The sequence below is a fragment of the Grammomys surdaster genome, unplaced genomic scaffold, assembly GCF_004785775.1.
Source record: "Grammomys surdaster isolate TR1022 unplaced genomic scaffold, NIH_TR_1.0 341, whole genome shotgun sequence".
NCBI classification, from domain to species: domain Eukaryota; kingdom Metazoa; phylum Chordata; class Mammalia; order Rodentia; family Muridae; genus Grammomys; species Grammomys surdaster.
The window spans coordinates 754,203-778,623 of NW_021604760.1; the positions used below are offsets into that span (position 1 = coordinate 754,203).

Genomic DNA, 24,421 nt, shown 5'->3' on the forward strand with positions numbered 1-24,421 from the left:
ATATATATATATTTTGCTTTTCTTTCTAAACAATGTGAACACCACTCACCACCACCACACATATAAGCTGAACAATGTCACATGTAATGCTTAAGGATTAGTCTCTACAGGACCTATAAAACTCAGACACAGGGCCTGGAGAGATAGTTCAGTGGTCAAGAACACTTGCACTGGCAGAAGACCTGGGTTCAATTCCCAGCACCACCATCCATCACTCCAGTCCCAGGTGATCTAATGTCCTCTCCTGGCCCCTGTGGGTTCCAGGCATACGTGTGATTAAAACACTTATATATAAAATAAAATAAAATCTAAATCAGTCAATCATTCAATCAATCAATCAATCAATCAATCAAACAAACACAAAAAAGAAACACCACCACTCAAGATCCCAAATGGTCTCTTATTCAGATTATAAACATTCAATTACTTCTACCCTTGACCCAAGGGCAGTCTTACTGCAAAAAATGCAAAATAATTTTTATTAAAGTCTTGTAAAAATTTTCTTCTTCTTCCTTCTTCTTCTTCTTCTTCTTCTTCTTCTTCTTCTTCTTCTTCTTCTTTCTTTTCTTTTCTTTTCTTTTCTTTTCTTTTCTTTTCTTTTTTCTTTTTTTTTGGTTTTTTTGAGACAGAGTTTCTCTGTGTAGTCCTGGCTGTCCTGTAACTCACTCTGTAGACCAGGCTGGCCTTGAACTCAGAAATCCACCTGCCTCTGCCTCCCAAGTGCTGGGATCAAAGTCGTGCGCCACCACTGCCCAGAGTAAAAAAATTTTAAAGACAGTCTTACATCTTACATGGCCTAGGCTGGCCTTGAACTCACGTTCCTCCCGGGTCTCCCAGTGGCTAGGACTCTAAATGTATGCCAGCATGCCAGGCTGGCTGTTGTGAGTAGACTATACTGATTCTGTTTTGACCTCAGCTTTATGCACCTGTTGCACATGTCTAGCCTCTGAGCCATCTTCTGGAGTTCACCTGGGTCTGCTTGTAAAAGGTCATTTCAGCTGGGCTTGCTGACTGTTGACCTCTTCTAATCGAAAAAGGGGTGACAAGACCTTCATTTGAGTAACCACCCACTCTTTCAGTAGCTGTATACAATTCTGCCTAATTGGACATGGTCTGAGATTCTTGGGAGGGCCTAGAGTACCTAGGCTAGGGAGGACTGAAGGAGGAAGCCTCCATCTACCTAACCAGCAGGCCTTCATGCATGGTGGGTGGAGACCTCCCCATGCTCCTCCCTGTGACCTCTCTCTCATGTACTGTAACTAACCCTAAACTAGTAGTTGGTAAACTTTGGTGGAATGGAACTCTGAGAATGGAGAGGGGGTGAGAGTAGATGTCTGGCTCCTCTCAATGCCCTCCACCCCCACCCCATGACACTCTTATAACATCTTTCTTGGAGACACCATCTTCGTATTCTTTCTCCCTCCTCAAACAGCTGGTTTTTTTTTAAAATGACTTCTTTTATATTTTTATTATGTTTGGTGTGAGCATAGGCTATTTGTATGCAGGTACTGGGATGTTAGAACCTCTTGGCCTGGTGGTTATAAGCTATATAACATGTGAGGTGGGGACTGACTTTGGGCCCTCTAGAAAAGGAGAAAGTGCTTTAAAAGCACGGAGCCATCTCTCCAGCCCGGAGAAGTGGGGTTCTTAACAAGAGAGTCTCTACAACAGGAAAACCTAGACTCCCATGAAGAAGGGCCCTTTTCAGGGAAGACAGGAAACCTATGCAATCTTGACAAGATAGAGTTGACCATCTTACACTAAGGACATGGATTTAGAAGAGGGAGGTATCTATGTTTTTATTTAGTAGTTTTGAGACAAGGTCTCACCAGGCTACCCTCAAACTTTGGATCCTCCTGCTGAGCTAAGCTTGTAAAGCCTAAACTACCATACAGGGTAGTTTTACTTACTTTTAAGTGTTTACTTTTTCTTTTAGCCTATCAATATCTTTGCATTTCTTTGTGTGAGATGGTCAAGAGGCCTGAAGTTGTTTGGAGCACTGGAAGGATGTCTAGGCCACAGGCTGAGAAACGGCAGGTCAGATAACGGCAGCCCCTCGACTGTCCATTGCATACAGTTTATTTCACAAGACTGCAACTTTATACACAATATGAAGGGCTTTCCAGGGAGCACATATATAGTTTACTTTCTGTAGTGCTGAGTACCCAATTTTATTTTTTACAGTATATCATGATACCCTATCATTAAAACATTATTCAGTGATTTTTTTCCCAACTATATATAAACGGAGATCTACCACACACATGGTGCAAAGAACATCTTCACAACATATTTGAATCACGAAGTGTGAATCTAAAATACACCACTGTAATTAGAACACTACTTTAAAACCCCAATGCCCCACGTCTGAGTAGCCATTTGATGAATCCCCGTGGAAGTCAAAAGCAGTTTGGTGGATACGTGGCAGCAGCTTTGAGCTGTGATTTCAAAAGAAATCTTTTAAGAACCACAATTTCACAATTTTAAAATGTCTCCCTTTACCTGTTTAATATTCTTAGAGTAAAAAAGGAGACATTTTAAAATTTATAGTCTTTAAAACAAAGAGAATAAATCCAAGCCTCCCTAAACTGGAAGGCTACGGTTATAATACTAGATTTCGTAGAAACCTAAGGAAAACTATTGCATGGGAGGTGGAAATGAATTCTAACGGAATGAGTTTCTTTGAAAACATCTTGGATCACTGCCCCTCCAAAGAGGGAACACTATCGAATAGGATGTTTTTCCAGGAAGTGATGTAAACAAGCCAGAGGAAGATTTCTTCATCCCCCCCCCCTTTTTTTGTGGATGAGGGCAGTGGGCAGATCACCAGTTAAATAAGAAACACAACTCCTTAATCAGAGAACCACATCATCACACACAACAGCCAGGGTTACGGCCGAGAAGCTCTCGTTTCCTCCCCCCCCACAAAGTTTGAAAGTTCAATAAATAGTAGAAAAATAATCCTTTACTTAGAAATTTTGAGATGCATCGTTCAGAGCATAAGGTGAGCTCCGTACAGTTATGGTGGTATCCAGATACCGCTAGGAAACACGGGAGTCCATCCAGCGGCTGGTGGCATCTGGTGTGCCACGTCCCTGGCCTCTGCTCCAGCTTTCTTCCAGTTAAGGGGCTGAGTGCATCTGGTGCTGGGAGCATTCCTCTGGCTCAGTTCCCTTTACATGTGTCTGTATTGGAGGTGTGCCTACTGTTCCATTCCATTATGGCAGGTCAGTCAGTGCATCAGGCTCCCCCTCCATGACAGAACCAGCATCAGTTCCCCACAGACAGGACTTGGTGGTTTCAGTTTTTAAACGCACCAGCAGGCAGCAAACCAGCGGAACCACGCTGGACAAAGCATGTCATGTGACAGGGCTGTCTGCAGGCTCATCTCTTCTCAGAGCATTCTTGTCACCCAGGGCCCCTCTGCTCGGGGAGATGAGAGGGCTGTTAGCACTCAGCATCCACGGTGTGCACTGTCACGGCCGCCTGCATGTGGTGGCTGTGATGGAGGGTCGGGTGGTGTGGGCGGTAGTGATGGAACTTGTGGCTCAGCAGGGCTGCAGTCTGAGGCGGGGTGTCCAGGTCCAAGTCATCATCGTGGTTCCCCACGTCCACCCCAGCTGACAAAGGGTCATTGTTGCATGGAGGGTTCTCACTGTCTTCCTGTGGGCTCATGGTGCTGTACCCTAGAAAAGGAACAACATAGCCTCAGGACACAGAGCAGACTGGCTAAGATGGGGGTGCAGCCCTGTGCTAGTGACACTTAGGTGCCAACATCTGCACATCACCAGCAGATGTTTTAGTATTTTAATGGTAAGGAGAGCTACAGATAACAGGGTTTTTTTTTTTTTCCTAAAAACAATTAAGCATAAACACACAACCATATTAAACGAAGAAAGCTGGGGAAAAACAACAGTCATTACTCCAAACTCCCAGAGCTCCACTGTGAAATCACCCCATTATCTGCAGGTACCCATCCTGGCACTCTTGGAGCCGTGATCCTATGCTTCTAGAGAGTAAGATGATCATTTTCTCCTGTATCATATAAACTATTAAAGCAGGGAGGTAATGGGCAGCTTCAGACAGTGTGATCAGGATACAGGCTGGCTGGGGCTGGTGCACAAGAGCTGAGTGCTGGAATGCTTGTGGGATGGCAGTGAGGGTCCGATCCACTGTGACCAGGAGGTATCAGTGAGGGTCCCACCAGTCAGCACCATGTGACATTAGTGAGGGTCCCACCAGTCAGCACCATGTGACATTAGTGAGGGTTCCACCAGTCAGCACCATGTGATATCAGCTCGGGTCCCCCTCATTATCACTAGCACACACGCCTCCAGCAAAACACAGGTCAGTGATTCCAGCAGAGCAGCTAGGCTCTCAATGCCCACTGTAGAAGGGAAGTGGCCAGAGAACAGAAGAAACTCATCCAAGGTTCTAGCGCTTAATGAAACATCAAATTCCCATCCAACCCAGAGCAACTAGAAAGGAATCAGCTATTCTCTGTGTAAGCTGGCTCACTATGTTTAAAGATTCATTTCTTTCAGTATTCTAAGTAATACATGTTTCAAAAGAAAATACCTTAGTTGATCAAAGGATTCCTTTCCAAGAACCTTGGCATGTTTTTAAATATTGCAAAAAAAAACTCTTCTAAATGTTTTGAGAAGTGACAGCTCATTAATAGTTTCCTGGCACCTCAGTGTCAATCAGCCCTCACCCATGGGTAGAGACTAGTCAGATTTGTGACTGCAAAATTGATGTGCTTGCATTGAGCCAAGCAGCAGCACTGTGTGGTTAAAAATGCCTACTCTATGCAAAAGTAATAAAGGCAAATCTAGGTCCTCAATAAAACATAACTCAACTGGAAGAATTATTTAACAGTCCAATGCAGAGGATATTTACTGGGCATCTCTTAGGTACAAGTCTCTCTACTAAGGTACTGGAGGTACTTCCCAGACAAAAACCTGGTCCTACAGAGGGAGATAAGCCACCTGTATTTGAGACAAGCAAGAGCACAGGCTGCTGGCTCACTCTTTCACCATGGGCCACATTAGGGTAGGGGGTGACAAGTAAAATAGCCTTATCTTCCTTCCTTAATGACTCAAATTGAGTAGGGGAGAGGCTTTCTCTAATGCAGACCATGGTGAACGATAGTGCTGAGATTCAGCTGAAAGCAAGGCAAACTAACTTTTCTTGACTTAAGGAATGAGGAGGGGTCACCCCACTTTAAGTGGGTAAGTAAGACTTTGGTAAAGTCAATACAAGCAAAAAGACAGGAGGCCAGCCCCAGAAGCATGGAGCTATGAAGTGATCCCTCTACTACACACCTTGGATATGTGTTAGCAGGTAGCCGGATAGCAGGGAAGTGAGAGGTGAAGAGGTAAATTAAGGACAGAGCATGATATATATGTTAATATAGACAATAGGTACACACTCTCCCTATAAACAGCTAGCTATGAGCAATCTGTGGTCAGAGAGACCTACTGGCCCTTTGAAGGATGGATGAAAGAGCAAGGAAGAGACATAGGAAGTCAATGTGCAGCCCACTGAAGAATGAGAGAAAGTGGGACAGGGTCAATTATAGAGGTTGCTAGGCAACCAGGTATGAGTGGTTAAATGGTAAGGCAATTGGCTATAACTTAAGTCAGGATGATGGCAGAGGAGACATGGAGGCCCTGAGTCTCACCAAAGCATGACTTGTTTGGGACCGTCTTCATTCTGAGAGCCTGGTGTACACACACACACACACACACACACACACACACACACACACACACGATACTGATGAGAAACAGGCATGGCTTCAGCAAAGTTGGGGAAGGGGAGCAGAATTTGCTGCTGTCAGTCTTATCACCCAGTGGACCTTGATGCAGGTGCCAGGAGAGGCTGTCAGGAGCAAAGCAGGAGGAAAGGCCCCAGAAGCCACCAGTCAAAGTGCCCACAGGTACTAGCAGAGCAGAATCATACAGAAGAGCTCTGATCACCAGCCCTAAAGCAGTGGTTCTCAACCTGTGTGTCATCACCATTTAGGGGATCATTGAGGGGGGGTCATCTATCAGATATTTATATTATGATTCACAACAGTCGCAAAATTACAGTTATGAAGTAGCAATGGAATAATTTCCTTATGTGGGGGTCACCACAGCATGAGGAACTGTATTAAAGGGTTGCAGCCTTAGGAAGGTTGAGGACCACTGCCCTAAAAAGGGTTGGCTACCTTGGTGAAATGCTGAAAAGCTTGGCATGGGGAAAGCAGGCAAGGCTGCTGGGAGGGAGGCTGAGTCCAGGGTGAAAACGCCGGTTGAAACCACCAGCACTTAGTGGCAGGTACTGAGGGTGGGTAAGTGTCAATACAACCTGAACAGAAGCCAGGTGCTCAGAATTGGAGGCTGCGTGCCAGACCTCAGGTTGATGGCAGATAGTAACAGTACTTAAAGATGGAGAAGCACCTAACATCAAGAGGTTCCTGGGAAGAAGCAGAGAGCTTGGGGACCAAATGGATCTGCCACGTAAAGGGGTTAGAGGGCTTGACATCCCTGTGGGTGATCCAGGTTTCTAGATTCAGAGGTCGAGGAAAAGTGACACCTTTATCCATGTTTAAGCGATAGTTTACTAAGTTTCTCGGTTTGCTCTCTTGGGCAGGGCTAAGACTACATTGTGAGATGGGAGGCCAGACTCTGAAAGCTGCTAGCAGTATGTCTGAACTGCACTGTCCTTTGCATACCAAGGAGGATGGCAATAAGCAAAGCATTTAAGCTGTTCTCTTGGATGCCACCCATGTGGGTCTCATCTCTGGTCCTGTCTAAGTGCCACAGTAAGGGACTGATCATTTATTTAGCATACCTGGTGTAAGTTCCCACCTTCTCAGATCCCACTGCTATGATTCATGCTTCACTGTGCCTTGGGTCTTCTTGGGTAAGTCTTCCATGCTCACACCCTGACCTGTCTCTGGTCTTGTGAGCCACCTGGGTTTGGTGTCCCTTTGTCGTTCTACATGGCATTCTGTGATTGCCGTATCATACTAAAAACAGGTTCTTTGTTGACAGATTGCCCACTCTTTTGGTTTCTTATTCTTATTTTTGGAGATATGGTCTTGCTACATAGCCCAGGCCAGCCTGGAACTCACTAAGTAGCCCAAAATCATCCTGCTGTGATTCGCTTGCTGAGGTTAGAGATGTTCACTGCCTTGCCTGGCTAGCCAATTCTTTCTTATTTGCTGCCTCTGAACTCCCAGCATTGAACACAGTGGCTCACACAAAGGAGACATTTCACAGCAAAACCAGCCATGTCCGCAGGTACAGATCTGTAAATGCAGCGTCTTAGAAACTGAGGCAGGAAGATACAGGTTCAAGGCTGGCCTGGGCTACAGAGCAACTTCAAGACCAACCTGAGCAATTTAGATTCTGTCTCAAAATAAAGTAAAAAGGGCTAGGGAGATATCTCAGTGGAAAACCACTTGCCTGGCATGTAAGAGGCTTTAGGACCAGTCCCCAAAACTCTAAAAACAAGGAAGCCCCTGCATACTATAATTCCCTAGGTAATGACATCAATGTGTCTTCTGTTCCCTGTAGCTTTGCCTGGCATGCCAAATACTAGTCTTATATAATTAGTAAGATTTGGAAATCCAGTTTTTTCCCTACTCAACGGTTTTTAGTCCAGAGACATTCTGTAATTATTTGCCTCACTGTGTCTGGATCTGAGACGTCCCCCAGAGGCTTGCGTGTTGGGGGCTTGGATGTTTATTGTGCTTTGGGAAGGGGCTCAATCAAGATGGCTCCAACTTCATCAGTGGACTGATGCTTTGATAGATTCAAGCCATGTGGCATTAGTGGGAGGTGGTGGGAAGTCGATGGTGGGGATCTACAGGAAGTATATGCCGGGAGGCTCGCCCTGGGAAGACGTACCTCACTCCACCATGTCCTTAGCCACCAGTGTTGTCCTGGCCGTGGCCCAGAAATAGCATAGCTGCCCAAGCACAGATTGAGACCTATGAAACTGTGAGCCAAAAATAGTTTCTTTTTCTGAAATGGTTTCTCTCAGTATCTGCAAGCAATGAGAAGCACGATTCGTTCACTCCACACTTTCCTAGTATTTAATTACATGAATGGAAATCCCTGGGGCACAGCAAGTGGTAGAGCAGCAGGTGAAACAATGCTTGTTTTTTCCTTTCTCTTTAAGTCTGTTTTTGTGGGTGTAGGTGGTAGTCGTGTGAGCATGGGCGTGCATGTGTGGAGGTCAAAGGGCAGTTGAGTGTTGGTCCTTACTTCCTACTTTGTTAGAGGCAGGGTCTGCTGTATACATCAGTCTAGCCCTCCCACAAGCTCCCGGAGATTCTCCCATCTCCACCTCTCATTGCACGATGGAAGCTCTGGGGTTATAGATGGGGCTATTGTGCCTGGCTTTGTGTGGGTTCTGTGGAAACTCAGGGCCTCACGCCTGTGGAGCAAGCTCTTTGCAAACTGTGGAGCCTTCTCCCCAGCCTACAGACACATTTTCTCATCCAACAAATAACCATTTACTTGGTGCCAGGCAGTTTGTGCTGTGCACTGAGAACAGTTGTGGGGTCACAAGGACAGACTTGACCATGGATCATGGGAAAAATGCTATTTAAACACAAAGGATCCCTGGCATCGATTACAAAGGCACATGTAGAAAAGCATCTACAGAGATAGCCTCAAGTAAGACTCTCGCTTTAGGAATGAGGCCAGGCACCCATGAGGAATAGAAGCCCAAATTTGGCTTCTGTAGTTTGGCATTTTGCTTATGTGTTTATGTTCCACTTCCCGAGACACTGTTACTTGTGAGAACGCTAGGTTCCATCAGGGACTCACTCGCCATCTAGTGGCCACAGAGAGTAACTTCAGGAGGGAGCTCCAGAATACGGTCTGCTCCTGACTAGGTTTCCTTTCATCATTTGTCTTAAAAAAAAAAAAAAAAAAAAAAAAAGTTACTTGGAAACTGCCAAGGATGAGGGAGAAATCCCATTTTCAAAAAGATAAGGTTACTTAACACACACACACACACGCACACACGGAAAAATATCTGTCTAAACCCAGTTATAAAATTTCTAATGAGGAAGTAGCAGCAATATGAACTTACAAGGAGCAAATGAACATGTGCCGGCTGGCATTTTTAAACTTAAAAATAAGCCAGTAGATATCAGACAGAACATGCTGACTTCAAGGGAAACATGAGACAAAGCAGATGCACAGTTACAACGTTGTTCTGTAAGTAGCACAACTTGAAAGGCTCATATGCTGCTGAAAAGAACAAACACTTGAAGTTGTCTTAGAATATTGATGAAAGTATGGTTGGGGTATCCGCAACACAAGAGTATTTGCCGAGCATGTACTAGATCCTAGTTCTGATTCCCAGTACCAAAGGAAAAAGCCTTATATTTTAAAATGTGTCCTCATGAACTATTTCTAAATAAATAAGCACCTTAAGTTTCCAAGCAACAGCAAATTTTAATTCTAGGAACATTGTCACTATGCAGCTTCCCAGGAGCCTGGGCCTTTAGCATTCTAGCATACGTGTGTGCGTGCACATGTGCACACACATACATATGCACACAACTCGCGCACACATGCACGCACGCATGCACAGCACAACACAGAACCCTGGCACTGCTCTCTCCTGAGCTCCAGCCCTTCCTTGGATCCTGAACTACTTTCCCTGTCTCCTTTGTTCACTCCAGGAATCTATCTCATTCCACCATTTATGGGTCGATGAACACACACCTTCATTTCTGGGTTCCCCTAGAGTATAAGCAGGGAGGAGAAAGCACAGGTGTAAGCCTGAGCCCCAAGCTCCTACCATGCTATCCCCTTTAATCTTCCTAAGAACTTTACCAGGTAGACATTTTAATCCTGTTATTTATGTATTTATTTCTGAGGCAGAGCATCACTATGTTGTGCTGTCTGGCACGGAACTTGCTGGGTAAATCAGGTTAGCCTCCACATCACAGGATTTGCCTGTCTCTGCATCTAGAGTGGTGGGATTAGATGCGTGTGCTACCACAGCTGGCCATTCTGCTTCCAAGAATCAGGAAACTAAGGACTAAAACAGCTCACTAGAGTCTAGACAGCTTGCTATAAAAACAAGAGGTGATGGACTCTGAAGTGAACTCATCCTTGCCTTGAGGGTGTTCCTCCAACCCCACATTGCCCAGTGCACAGGACATGTCTAGTACAGGCATGACACAGGGGACCGCCACTCAGAACCATGTTGACAAAACAATCAATTCTATTTTCTCTCTTAATGCGTATGTAGACATTATCCTGCTGGAGAGACAGGGCCATCCACTTGAAAGGTCATTTTTAGTGACATGCTGAACAGGTTTAGGGATACAACAGCCTACAGTTAAGCGCCACTGATTTAATGATGTATTTTGGATCTGGGCACCATCAACACTTGCCATTTCCTTTGGCGGTGCATTCTGTCTGCATGAGAAAGTATTTTTTTTATTCCTTGGGAATAACAGAGATCCAATTAGCGAGAGAAGAGAGACCATGAGCCAGCCCTTCGCTGCCTTACTGGCTCAGGTACTCATGCTGCACGGTTCACTAAGCTGCTGTTTCAAGCTGTATCACTGTGGCAGTGGAAGGAGCTGGGAACACATTGTTACTCCAGATCCTAATTTGGTATGGATGCCATGGGAGAGGGAGAGCTTTGAGTTGGTGTATCTGCTGAATAAGAAATTATTTCTGCTGAACTTTAGTAGCCTCGAACCTGCTTTAGTATTCAAAAGAGAAGGCACAGAATGACCTAGCAGAAGAACTTACATAAGTTCAAAGGATTCCTTTGCAGGGGTGGGGGATGGGGGAGGCAGGAAGCCAAGAAACTGGAAAATTTAAGTTCTGCCTCAGTTCTCCATAGAAACCCGAAGGTTCTATTTAGTCAGTGGAAAAAATGTCATTCGAAGCTCAATACACAGTCCCCGATTTACCAGTCTGGGCTGCAGCATCTCACATCTTCCAAAGGGAGATTGCATCCTTGAGGTGGTGTCAGGGGGCTATTGGTTGCTTAGAGGGATGTCATCTCCTGTGCTCAAATAGAGACACAGTGAAGGCTTTTTTTTCCCCTTACCTTTTCAGGATAGGTGTGGGAAAAGCCAAGATTTAAAAAAAAAGATTTAAGTAATTATCTAACCATATTAAAGACAGCGTTAACAATAAAGCAGTCTTTCACTTGGGTTCTGTTTTTGGTGGACAGTGGCAGTGTGGCTGACAGACCTGACACACCTGCTGTTCCCGAGACAATAAGCAACAAGACACCAAGAACCTGAGAGGCCCTGTGCTGTGGCTGATCTTTGGGACAGGACATGGGACTTCCTAAGACATGGGTTTGCTTGGCACTTGACTTCTGCAATTAATATAAACCTGAAACTTTGTCCAGGTTCAGTGCAAATGGTTCTTCATTAAAGCCTTTGAGCCTGGAAGTCATGGTCACGGATAGGGTGGACAATGCTGGTGGGCAGCCTAGATTGTCTGTGACCCAAGAATATGATGCTGATGCTGATATGTTCATGACACTGACACTGGTCCACCAGCAACAGGAGGTCCTAAGGGGGCTCTACATCAAAAGTATGAACCTTTAGTGACAGTATGATTTTGAGGTGTTTCCCATAGCCTCATGTTTTGTGTGCATGCATGTACACACACACACACTAACACTAACACTATTTTGGAAAGTTCTGGAAACTCTGGGAAATGAGACCTGAATGAAGGAAGTAGGTCATTGGTGAATACTCCTGATTTATATTACACCCTGACTATTTTCTGGTGTGTGCTCCCCGACTCCATCCACCCCAGCCATGATGGTCATAGCTGTCTTCTGCCACTGCCCCTGACACTATGATGTTTTACTCAAGATACGAGCCTAGGTGATCTGGTTGCTTAGCAACCAAACTGAACCTCTTAAACCATAAGCCAAAGGAATAATTCTTCCCTGAAGTTGTTTTTGCCCTGTATTTGGTTACAGCTATGAAAAAAGTGTCAAAAACACACTTTTAAAAATTACACTTATTACTAGGTGGTGGTGGCACACACCTTTAATTCTAGCACTAGGAGGGCAGAGGCAGGTATGTCTGGATGAGTTCAAGGCCAACTTGGTCTACAGAGTGAATTCTAGGACAGCCAAGGTTACACAGAAAAAAAAAATTACACTTATTTATTTGTGTGTGTGCCCATGCACTGTGGTGTGTGGTAGTCAGAGATAACTTGCAGGAATCAGCTCTTTGCTTCCATCATGTGGGTCCCATGGATAGAACTTGGATCATCAGGCTTGCCTGCAAGCATCTCTACCTACTGAGCCATCCCACCAGCCCCCACCTTCTTGATGGAGAAAAACTTGAAAGCAATCTGTGTGGTCAAGGCCTTTTAGCTTGTGTCTGGAAGTACTGAGACAGAAGAAAGCTGCCCAGACACTTTTCTCAAACCATGCCATGCTTGGGTGCATCCTTTGGGGGAAACTGTGTCAAAATAATTTGCTTAAATACAGAACAGGAGAAATGGAAAGAAGGTCTGTGCCCACCTCCCACAGCACAGCCCAGGCTCCCGAGGGCGTCTAATGCCGGAGACCAGACCTTACCATGATCACTTTCGGTTCCTGAGCGGCCCCAATAGCGTCGCCTCCTCTCCGGACTGTGTGCATGTCGCTCCATGACTGCAGCTATGAACCGAGTGTTGCTGACTGTGGGACGTCACAGACAATAATGAGATTTCTGTGTCTGTACCTTATTTTTCACCCCCCTTGCTCTGAGCATGCCCACTCATGTGTTAGAGGAGTTATTCTTTCAGGAGTTAGAATAAATAATTTTTTAAAGAATCCTGAGGATGAGGGGAGCTGGCTTTGGGCTGATGCAGGAAGAGGCACTTAGCTTCTTATCTCCAGTGTGCACCAGCAGGCCAAGGTCTAGGCAGCTAAAGGCCAAGGGATTTCAACATCAACAGAAGTCTCTTTTAATAAAGAAAGCACTTTTCTCTGAGATGTGTACACTAATTAGGGGACTAAAAAGAAATTATTCTAGAAAGTTCTCTTTCTAAAACAGCATGTTGGAAAAGTCATGGGAGGAGAGGCTTTAGGCCAAAGAAAATGTAAAAGATAACATCAAAAAAACAAAACAAAAATGGCGTTTGAGATATTCTGAAACAAAGCAGAGACCCACACTTATTCCTAGTGAAAAGGGGAGGAAAAAAATCCACCATGTCAAAGCTTCTGAAATTTTAATACAAGCCAAAAGGACATAAGAAAGAATATTTATTTTGGATTAGCCTCCTGCTGACACACGAGGCAGGGGGTGGCGGATACTCACTGATGCCTCTGTCTTCATGACTGTCATCGTCCCTTTCATCTCTGTCATTCTCCAGGTTGGACATACGCACTGACATTTCTGTCCATCATTAGAAAGAGAGAAACATGACTATTTAATCAAACAAAACCATTGGCTTTAATATCCCACTGAGTGCTGGTTTGATGGCTAGGTGACAGCATTCCGTCAAAAATGAGTTCAGGGCAGGGGATGGAGCAGAATGGAAAAAAGCTGGCCTCAAATGTGCTGGGTTCTATCCCCAGCCCCTCGTAAAATATAAAATAAAATAAAATAAAATAGTGAGCTTGCAAGAAAATGAACTGATACCCCTGTCTGGTACAGAGGAGGGCAGAGACAAAGGAGGAACCAGAGAATAAGGGAGGAGCATCTAGAATTGAGTTCTGGAGAAAGATGAGACAAATGGAAGCCGACTCACTGTTAATCTTCTATTACGTACTTAAGCGGAACATGTGCGGTCTGAAGCACCACTGGCTGTGCTGTGAAAGGCTGCAGAGCTGCATACAGCTAGGTGCATGGCAACACTGGACGTGGGTCACCCTGAGTCTAGCCAGGCAGGAATACCTCTGTAGCTGTGCTATGTCGGGTCTGTCATCATCAGAGCAACATCTAACACAAACTTGTCACTAGTCCCGCTTGCTAAGTGGCCAGGACAACTGTGAGTTGAGTTTACTTTCACAAAGAGTGGGCTGACATATCTCTGGGGACTTCGGGAAGGGTAGGAATGGTTTTGAGTACAGATGGCAGACTCAAGACTTTGGAAACAAGGGTACGATTATAGGCCAATTCTTTTGTAGTTTGCTTTGATGATTTATCCTGTTTGGAAAGATCTGATTGTTCTAATGTGACCATTCATACTCTGTACAGGTATGCAATAGAATGGATTCATATTCTTGATCATAATGATCTGGGGGTCTCTGATATGGTTGGGTTCAGATCTACAAGGGCAGCATGCTGACACACACTCTCTGTCAGCACCTGAGTTGCCCAATTTAAGTAGGCCATGGAGTATGTGAGGGATGAGGATGCTGGTAGCATCTGGAAAGGGCCTGGTATTTTCTGGGTAATAAAAATGGGGCATGTGGAGTTTAGGAACTAAATTAGAAAGCAGGTTTTGGGGACTTAAGATGCTGCTCTTACGATTTCTGAGAGGCCTAAATAAATCGCTGCTGAACAACATTTCAGCACTCACCTTGAGCAGCAAGAGGAGACATATGCTGGTGGCTACGGCGATGGATCTGGTGGCGGTAAGCATACACAGCAAGGACCAGCACCATGATGCAGCCCATGATCCCTCCGGCTACAGGGCCCACCGGGGCACTCTTAATCATGTTTAGTGTGATCACTTCATCACCTTCAGAGAGTAAACGAACAGATGTGCTGTGTCAGCATCTCCCAAGTGCAGGGGGAGGTGGGCATGGAGCAAGGATGTTGGTCGGGGAAGGAGCAGAGCAGAAGGGTTTGGTGGGAAGCTGTGCTACACTCTAAGTTCCTCACTGACACACGAGAATGTGGGAGCGGAGGCTTCATTTCGTTCCTGGTTCTTAAATGTTGGTTGCTACACAGAGCAAGAACACACAGATACTAAGGGCTGCTGCAAAGGACTGCTTACACACATGCATTGCCTGGTGCTGATGGAGTCCTAGCTACCCCCCAAGAGGCAATAGCATCTAGTAGAAAAAGGCGAGGTAGGCTTCTTTGAAGGACACATGAACTAAGAGATATGAAGTACATAAGTCTGTGGTTCACAGACCAAGTTGCGGAGGTGTGGCTTCCTGTAAGCACAGAAAATAACCCTTTGGAGTATATATGTGTGAACTGTGCCCTTACGTGGGCACAAGAGCTCAAACCCACATCCCCACAGGAGAGAATATAACCTCCCTTCAGTTAGGTTAAATGGGCAGACATAAAAAACAAGATACAGGGCTGGAGAGATGGCTCAGTGGTTAAGAGCACTGACTGCTCTTCCAGAGGTCCTGAGTTCTATTCCTAGCAACCACATAATGGCTTACAACCATCTGTAATGATGTCTGATACCCTCTTCTGGTGTGTCTAAAGACACCAACTGTGTACTCACATACATAAAATAAATAAATAAACCTTTTAAAAAAAAGCAAGACACAGATGGTTCCTAATTTGTGACGATTTGACTTACTTGTCACTTTCATGATGACATAAGAGTAACAAAGCGTTCAGTAAAAACAGTGTAGGCTTTGGAATCTTGAACTCTCTGGGCTTGTAATAAGGAGGATACTCTCTTGATGTAAGCTATGGCAGTTACAATCAGCCATGGGCTCACAAGGGTTAAATAACCAGCACTCTGTTAAGTTATGTAACATTCAGCAGGTTGAGTGTATTAAAGACATTTTGACCTGTATTAAAAACATTTTGACCTTTTTGTTTCGATCCATAATAGGTTTATGGGGTCACAACTGTGTCCCAAGATGAGAAACATCTACATTCACTAGTGGCTTAAATACAGTGACTCAAATTTGCCAGCAGAGAGCAAGGGCATGCTGCCGATTCTGGGAAGACACTGAAAAAAAAAAAATCTAATGAGACTCTTTGGTAGTATCTTCAAGGACTGGTGGCCTGATCCCAGGGGCTCTTCTTATGGGGTCCTCGTCCATTCCCTAAGCTGCTATAGCAGGCCTGAGTAGCCCTGGCGTCTGCAGACCCCACTGCCCTAAACACTGACGGGTAGCTGAAGACTTCCACCTTGTAAAAGAAAGGGGAAAGAGAAAGCTCCGGGATGAGATAGCACACCGCAGGCAGGCAGACCCTGTGCTTCTGACAGCAGGGATGCACTTCCAAGTGGACTCCAGAGAGCTGGGATGCACTTCCAAGCAGACTCCAGAGTTCAGCCATGTGGAAAGCAGGCCAGAGTTTCTCAAAATAAGCTTCATGAGAATGAATTCCAGGCTTGCAAAATTTGGCAGCATGGTTGGCTGCTCACCGCACAGAGTGTATAGCCAGCTCTGAAGGTAATTATTTGCCTTGGATTTTTTAACTAAGGATGACTGGGCAAACGAATCAGGGAAGTTGGGCAGAGGATGATTAAGATTTTGGTCCCAGGGTACAGGCAGAGAAAATTGCATTCAAGAGTCACATCACCATGGGTCCCCTAATCAACATACCGATGGCTCCCATGTCATCAACATAGGGACTTTTGGCTCCCACGATTCCCCCGAAGCATTCTTTCTGGGGTGCACAGTAGGATTTGTCCAGGTGAGTCTTTCCGTCACTGTCCACCACACACCATTCACAGTCCAGCACACCGAAACAGTCCCTGGCAGGACGACAATGTTTAAGGAAGCAGCATGAGGGGGAGAGCAGGTAAGCTGGCCTTTAGCCAGATCTCAGGGCCCCATGGGTCCCTGCTCCAAACAGCTGCCCGTCAAGTCCCTTTCCCTGTCAAGTGGGGAGAGCAGTCCTTTACCTGGAGTGGCTATTGCATGCCTCTCCACCACTTGACAACGAGAGAAGATGAAGAACTCTCTGAATTACCTCACAGTCTCCACATGGGAATTAGTGTGGTCTTATTCAAAGTCATCTTAGCAGATCAAAGGCAAATGGCCCCAGGGTTGTCTGGTTTTGGTCTAAAATGCCCATGTGAGTGGTCATTATGTTGGATGTTTTGAAAAAGGAAGAAAATAATAGACAAATACGTTCAGGAAAAGAGTAGTTTGTTTAAAAGAGATTTCCTAATGGCCAAACTCCTGGGCTGCATGCATGGTGATGCTCCTAAGAAATTACCCCATGGCAGTGCTACCTACTCCTCAGCATAGCAAGACAACACGTGTTAACCAGTGTGCATGACAACCTGTGTTAACCAGTGCAAGGGGAACCCTTTCCTCAGGCTGACTTGCCCTCTGTACCCTCACTTTGCCTGATTAACATGGCAACCAGCGACCAGAGAGAGGTAATCCCCCTGCCCCAGACCTGCCATAGCCACTGCCCCATGCCTAGTCCAAAACGCCCAGAGGGGAGCAGCTGGCAGCATCGGACACAGGGCCATTAGTTCTCAGAACTGCCCTGGTGCAGATCTGCTCTCTAAGAAGGGAAAACTAATGAGTTCTGAAATACTTCCCGGAAAAACCTTGATGGCTGCTGGGTCCTGTTCAGAGTCCCAGGAGATCCTAATCCCTTGCAACATCTCTTGCACTCTGCTTATTAAAACAAAAGGACCACACAGCAGAGGCCCTTTTCAGCCTAGAGCAAAAGTCAAATCCCTGTAACCAGTGGGAATGAAAGATTTCATATGGGAGACATAGGGCTCATGGTGTAAGAACCATCCTTCCTCTCCACAGAGGACATAGCCTCAAAGCATGAAGGATGGGGACCAGAGCTCTGGCTGCAGATGCTCAATAGGGCTGCAGAGCACTGATCTCAAGACTGTCATTCTGTCTCTCTCTCATTCTGTGTGTGTGTGTGTGTGTGTGTGTGTGTGTGTGTGTGTGTGTGTGTTGGGGGGAGGGGACGGTTCTTGATACAGGGTTTCTCTGTATAATAGCCCTGACTGTGTGTTGAACTCACTTTGTAGACCAGGCTGGTTTCACAGAGATTCTTCTGCCTCTGCCTCCAGAGTGCTTGGTTAAAGGACTGTGTCACCACACCCAGCTTTCAGGAAGGTCTCTTACCCACTTTCCATCCTCTGGTTACACCTGCTGTTGACACACTGGTGTAGGGCATCTTGCAGGCTAGGGTCGATAGCTGTGTACATCACTGGCTCTTGGTGAACTTCACAGCTCGGATTTCTATGTAGGAAGCAAGTCTGGAGGTTAGAGTCAATGGCACCCATATTCCAAACACCTTGGTCCTTGATAATGTCAGACAAATCTGTTTTTATATTTGTATAGGTTGCTTAATTTGTTTATATTTGTGTACAATAGAAATAATATATGTGTGTCTATATGTGTGCATGGGCGCGCGCGCACACACACACACACACACACAGTTTTTACCTGTTCTCTGCATTGGTGAGGTTGCCAGTGCACTCATTGACCTCCAGGGGGCACTCACAAGGACATTCACATTCATTTTGCTCCATTCTGAGAAGCAAACAGAATTACTAGTCAGAGGTAGGTAGCAACAGAATATCATATACACACCAGGGGATTAAGATAAAACAAATCCTTTGCAAGTTACAATCAACGGTGAAAATGAAGCCATGGCCAAAGATTTAAATTGCATTTGGCCTGAACCTGCAACCATGGTGACTGGGTCATGGGAAAAGTACAGATACAAAGGCTTCTGTAAACCTGGACTTCTCTTCCCCAAGACACACCCCTATCTGCTCAAAATGCCTGGCATTGGTAACAGATTAAACAGTCCAAGAACAGAATCCAGCTCACCGGTGGCAGTTGAGACAGAGACGGTCCACCATGCTGCAAGCGCAGAAGGCTAGAGAGTCACAGGTCTCATTGACGATGCCGACAAATGCATTGGTTCCTGGGATCCTTGTCAGGCGGTACTTAGAACAGTGGCTGCCATGCACAAGGTTCGTCAAATCCCCCTATGAAAAGGATGAAAGACATCAGTGCAAAGCCTTGCCTCTGCCTCTTTGGTTTTTTTTAAGACAGAGTTTCTCTGTGTAGCCCTGGGTGTCCTGCAACTCGTCCTGTCTCACAGGCTGGCCCTGAACTCAGATCTTCCTGCCTCTGCCTCTCAATTGCTAGAATTAAAGGCACGTGCCACTGCCACCTGGCAACTTAGCCTTCTTACAGAAAAGACAGAATAGTTTAGATTGTGATTATTAAAGCACCACGTGGACACTGTTCAACATTTTTAGTACTTTTTAAAGGGGTGTGTGTGTGTGTGTTTGGAGGTTAGAATAGGGTATTGGAGATCTCTGGGTGCTGGGAATCAAGTTTGAGTCCTCTGGAAAAGCAGCAAGACCACTGAGACATCTCTCCAGCCCCTACAGCCAGGATTTAAAATGTGGCCAAGGGAACATTGCTTGTTAAAAAACTTGTTTTCTTCACTTTGGCGAGAAAAAAATTACAGAAAATTCTATCAGTCAGATATAGTTTTCATTTAATAGTTGGTATACATTATCATTCATCTATAGTTACATAAATACAAATTTTCATAGTTATTATTTTATTATGCGTTTTTATTTTTCAATTTTATGTGCATGGTTGCATGCCTGTATACCATGCATGTGTCTCCAGAGGGCAGAAGAGGGCACTGGATCCCCTGGAACTGGAGTTACATATGGCTGTGAGTGGCCGTGTGAGTGCTAGGGATTGAACTCTTCCAGGTCCTTAACTGCTGAGCCATCTCTCCAGCTCCAAGTTTAATCATAAGAAAAAAAGATAACATTGTTGGTTAGTATTGACTGTCACTTAGTGTGTGGGGAGATTAGCTTGACTGTGTTGAGGTAGAAAGACCAACCCACTGTGGGCAGTGGCATTCCCTAGACAGATCCTGGACTATGTTAAAGGGGAAAGGGAGTGGAGTAGCAGCAAGTGTTCATGCAATTATGCTGGCTCATTCCTGATAGTGGTTGCAGTGTGACCAGTTACTTTAATAGCTTTCTATGTCCTTGACTTCTCCAGCAGGATAGACTCTACCCTTGAGCTGTATGGCAGAAAAACCCGTGGGTCTTTAGGTGCTTTTGTCAGTGTACAAATTTGTTTCAAAAGGAAACATAATTAGCTACAAGCCGCACACTTCTTTCCTTTGGTTAACAAATGTTTCTGCTTCCTAGAATAAAAAACATTTAAAAGATAAAGGTTCTTTGAGAGATGATTGATTTCTTGTTTTTACAACATTGAAACTGAACTAAGCCTTCTTTTTCTTCATTCTATAGCCAGCAAATGTGACAGGCAGCTTCTAGGAGTGCCATAAAAACTCAAAAGCTGTATGATAACATCATGTAATAACCATCCTTCTGCATTTGTACCAAATGCCCCAGGAAAACTATTCCAACTCCCACCGGAGTTCATGTCGTTCATCTCCTAAAATGTATGTGACCGGGAGTCCACATTCGAAGGTTGTGGCACAGAGGGTGTACTTAGATTCTGGATGAGTTTTGTCCTGTGTGGAAGACACTCACTGCTAGGACGTGCAGGGACATGGGCTTATTATGTAATAAGCTTCACTATCCAGAATGCTCCAATTTCATTTAGGGAGAAAATTTCAGCTGTTAAGAAATTATCTACTGGGCTGGAGAGATGGCTTAGTGGTCAAGAGCACTGACTGCTCTTCGAAAGGTCCTGAGTTCAATTCCCAGCAACCACATGGTGGCCCACAACCATCTGGAATGGGATCTGATGCCCTCTTCTGGTGTGTCTGAAGACAACTACAGTGTACTCATATAAATAAAATCAATATATCTTAAAAAAAATATTACCTATCTCTGGCCTGTAAGATAGTTCAGCAAGGGAAGGCACCTGCCACCCAGACTGACAGTGTGAGCTACATCTTGGGGATCACCATGATGGAAAGAGAGAATTGACTCCTGCAAGTGGTCTTCTAACCTCTACTCATGTGCTGTACACCCACACATGATCCAACTTAAAAGTAACAACAAAGAAATTCTAATTTCTACCCAACTAAAACATGTCTTTTATTTATTTTTTATTTTTTTTGGTTTTTCGAGACAGGGTTTCTCTATGTAGCCCGGGCTGTCCTGGAACTCACTCTGTAGACCAGGCTGGCCTCAAACTCAGAAATCCACCTGCCTCTGCCTCCCAAGTGCTGGGATTAAAGGCATGTGCCACCACCGCCCAGCTTAAAACATGCCTTTTAGACATGTACTTCTACTGCATCCTTGTGGCTTTGCCTGCCGTAGACCTGAGAGACCATTGTAGAAATGAGCTAGATGCATAGAAAGAACCAGACTCTCATATAGAAACTGTCTGAGCATTGCAACAGTGATGCTCAAAATGGAGTGAAGTCCAAGGGGGTGACATGGATGTAGTATTTCAAAACTCCTCCTTTCTGCTGGGTCATGCTTTTCACGATCAACTTCATAGTATTTGGTTTAAGATATTCAAGTTAATCCAGCACATTAAAATTATTATTTTTTTATTTTTTCAGAGATTGATTTTTTTTTCATTTTATGTGTATTGGCGTCTTGCCTACATGTATGTCTGTATGTGGCAGTAGATCTCTGAGGACTAGAATTAGAGACAGTTGAGAGCTGCCATGTAGGTGCTGGGAAATGAAACCCAGGAAGAGCAGCAGCCAGTACTCTTAACTGTTGAGCCGTCTCTCTCTAGCCCCCAAAACTATCCTGTACATTCAATGATGGAGATACATAACTGCCCATGTAAATTAACAACTTGCTCCCTGTGAATGAGGCTTTGAAGGTTACTTCTCACGCCTCTCTCACCCAGGTTTGTTCTTTCTTAGCTAAGACCATTCACAAAATTTTTAAGAATATATTAGATATTTATCAGCAATTCAAATTCTGAAGAATACTCTAAGCCACAACAAGAAACATAAAAATGCTTTCAGGATGATTTCCAAAAAAACTCCCCATCTAACATGATGGGTGCTCAAGGACTTATGTAAGCTGGTCTTTGGGATTCAGGCAGCCAAATCCTACCTAGGATATAGGAGCACACAGAACAACAGACATTCGTACAGAGAACAGGAACAGCCCTCAGCTGAGACTGCGAAGGGATAAGGAGTGGTTGGCGTGATCAATATTCTTATGCATCAAGTTGACTACATCTGGAATTAATTGAAACCCAGGTACACCTCTGAGGGATTTTTTTTTTCTTAATTAAATCATTTGAAATAGGAAGACCCACTTCTAACCTGGATCTCTGATCCAGGGAAGATCCACTTTTAATTCATGTCTTTTTAAGGTAGGAAGATCCACTTTGACTCTGAGCCATATCTTCATGAAGGACATGGAAGGAGAACCTCTCTCTCTCTCTCTAGCAAGTCTATTCCTTTACTGCAATTAGAAACTACTTTTTTTTTTGAATTCCAGTAAATACTAATGACTAGCTGAGCCATGCAGCCTCAGGAATTGAACAAATACTGGATTCTTGGACCTTCTGTTGATAGACAGTCATTATTGGACTAGCTGGACCACAGCCTGTAAGCCATTCTAATAAGTCTTCTCTCTCTCTCTCTCTCTCTCTCTCTCTCTCTCTCTCTCTCTCTCTCTCTCTCTCTCTCTCTCTCTCTCTCTCTCTCTCTGTCTCTATATATATATATATATATATATATATATATATATATATATATATATATACACAAGATATTCAATATTCAAGATACCTGATATGCTGCCCATGTGGAAAGGTCATTTGAGTTTCCAAAGGGGTCACAACACATAGGTTGTGAGCCCCTGTTCTAGGGAACCATAACTAATACAGTTGGTGTATTAATCAAACCAGAGTACCAACCCTGTGCCTTCAGACAGTCCCTGTCCCATCCTGGCCATTTGTCCTACGATTATCAGAGTGAGAGTTTTACTAAAGTCCTTCTCTCATCCCACAGTTCTGTCCCTCCAAGACAATGAAACAGGTACAGGCATTATTCTGTCCATGAAGGAGCAGGCACCTGCACGTGGCTTACCACCAGGCTAGTGTTGAATTTGTAAGATCTCTGCACTGTTCGGTCACTGAAGCTGTTGCACAAGTTCTTCTTCACAAAGTTGGGATGGTTCAGGATATCGTTCGCTACCAGAGGCTCCTGACAAGGCCACAAGACAGAAGAAAAGTGTCACTTAACATACTCCAGGCTGTCGCAGAATGGAGCTGACCCTCTTGGCCAATAAATACCTTGTGGGTGATGTGTTGCTGCTCCAGAGGTGCATGACCTTTGGGGTCAACGAGGGTTGGATGAGCTACCAGATAACCTCTGTCCTCCATTATGAAGCACCTGCACCAAAACAAGTGATGTCTTTTATTCACATGAGTGGCTACCATGCTTTCAAAGAACACTTGCATATGCCTGCCTTAAAACAAACTGCATTTATCCAGACTTCTGGGGGAAAAATAAAGGCAGGCTCACTGGCAAATAGACACATTTTTTCCCTGAGGTGATGGACTATCTGGCCTCCAGGTTATGGTAAGAACACATTGCTCTGAGGTCACCTATACATTTCATAGAGTGGTAGACTCCACCTTCCTAATGCTGTTACCCATCAGTACAGTTCCTCATGTTGTAGTGATCCCCCAACCGTAAGATTACTTTCATTGCTACTTCATAACTGTAATTTTGCTAGTGTTATGAATTGTAACGTAAATATTTGTGTTTTCTGATGGTCTTAGGGGACTCCTAAGGTGTCATCACCCATAGGTTGAGAACCACTGTCATGGACGAAGTGCCCACAAGATATCAGAAGGAATATGCTAGCTCATTTTTTTTTTTTGAGGAAAGAAGTAAACAAGTATTTACAAACATAAACAAAATACAGCACTCAGTACATATAAAACATACTGGTAGCAACATTAAGTAGTGCTAGAACTACTTTAATCAAGACTATGCTCTACTTTCTTCCCCTGAGCATTAGTCATAGCAGCGGCAAGATCCCTGACTGCTCCCACTAAGCACCAATGTGAAATTCAACAATGACGTGAAGCGTGGCGCACAAGACTGAACTAAGAAGCTATTTTTAAAAGCAGCCTGCACTGAATCAAGGGAATGCCCTTGCTTTGATCAGACATTTTCTTTTGAAATTCAGAAGGCAAAGTCTCACGGTTCTGTGAGCCTCTTTCTGGGAAAATGTAAAAGTGCAGTCTAAGCAAGCAGCTGAAATGTTACAAAGATTGGCTTAATGACGAAGTTAACATCAAAAGTGCTGCCTGAGAGAAAGTGCCCTCTGCTCTTCCCAATGCCAATGCTGAGCTTCTAGTCACTGGCTCCTAGAGAAGCAAGACTTTGGGGCCCTGCGCTAGTCCTCTTGCTGTGTGCCATACCTGCTTGTCTAAATAATAAACAGCATGCACCTTCAAAAAAGGAAAGGAAGGCTGGGGAGATGGCTCAGGGGGAAAAACACTTGTCTTGAGATTATCCAGACTCATGAAAACCTCGGTGCACTAGCACACATCTGTAACCAGAATCTTGTTGAAAATTGGTTGTAATGCTTTGTCTTATTTCAGCTCCCAAAAGCTGTTCTTCCAG

The 24,421-nt window shown here is 44.6% G+C and overlaps 1 protein-coding gene across 1 annotated transcript in view; it reads right to left on the minus strand.

Annotated features, from left to right (window-relative positions):
* Positions 1-2,061: 2,061 nt before the first annotated feature.
* The window catches only part of Cachd1 (cache domain containing 1), a 220,359-nt gene continuing 197,999 nt past the window's right edge, over positions 2,062-24,421 (minus strand). The window contains exons 18-27 of the mRNA XM_028778781.1: positions 23,077-23,176; positions 22,871-22,987; positions 18,682-18,842; positions 18,292-18,378; positions 17,968-18,084; positions 16,465-16,616; positions 14,520-14,681; positions 13,313-13,390; positions 12,589-12,690; positions 2,062-3,686 (exon numbers count right to left, since the gene is read on the minus strand). Of these exons, the coding sequence (XP_028634614.1) occupies positions 3,448-3,686; positions 12,589-12,690; positions 13,313-13,390; positions 14,520-14,681; positions 16,465-16,616; positions 17,968-18,084; positions 18,292-18,378; positions 18,682-18,842; positions 22,871-22,987; positions 23,077-23,176 (1,315 nt within the window). The 3' untranslated portion in view covers positions 2,062-3,447. The remainder of the gene's footprint in view (positions 3,687-12,588; positions 12,691-13,312; positions 13,391-14,519; positions 14,682-16,464; positions 16,617-17,967; positions 18,085-18,291; positions 18,379-18,681; positions 18,843-22,870; positions 22,988-23,076; positions 23,177-24,421) is intronic.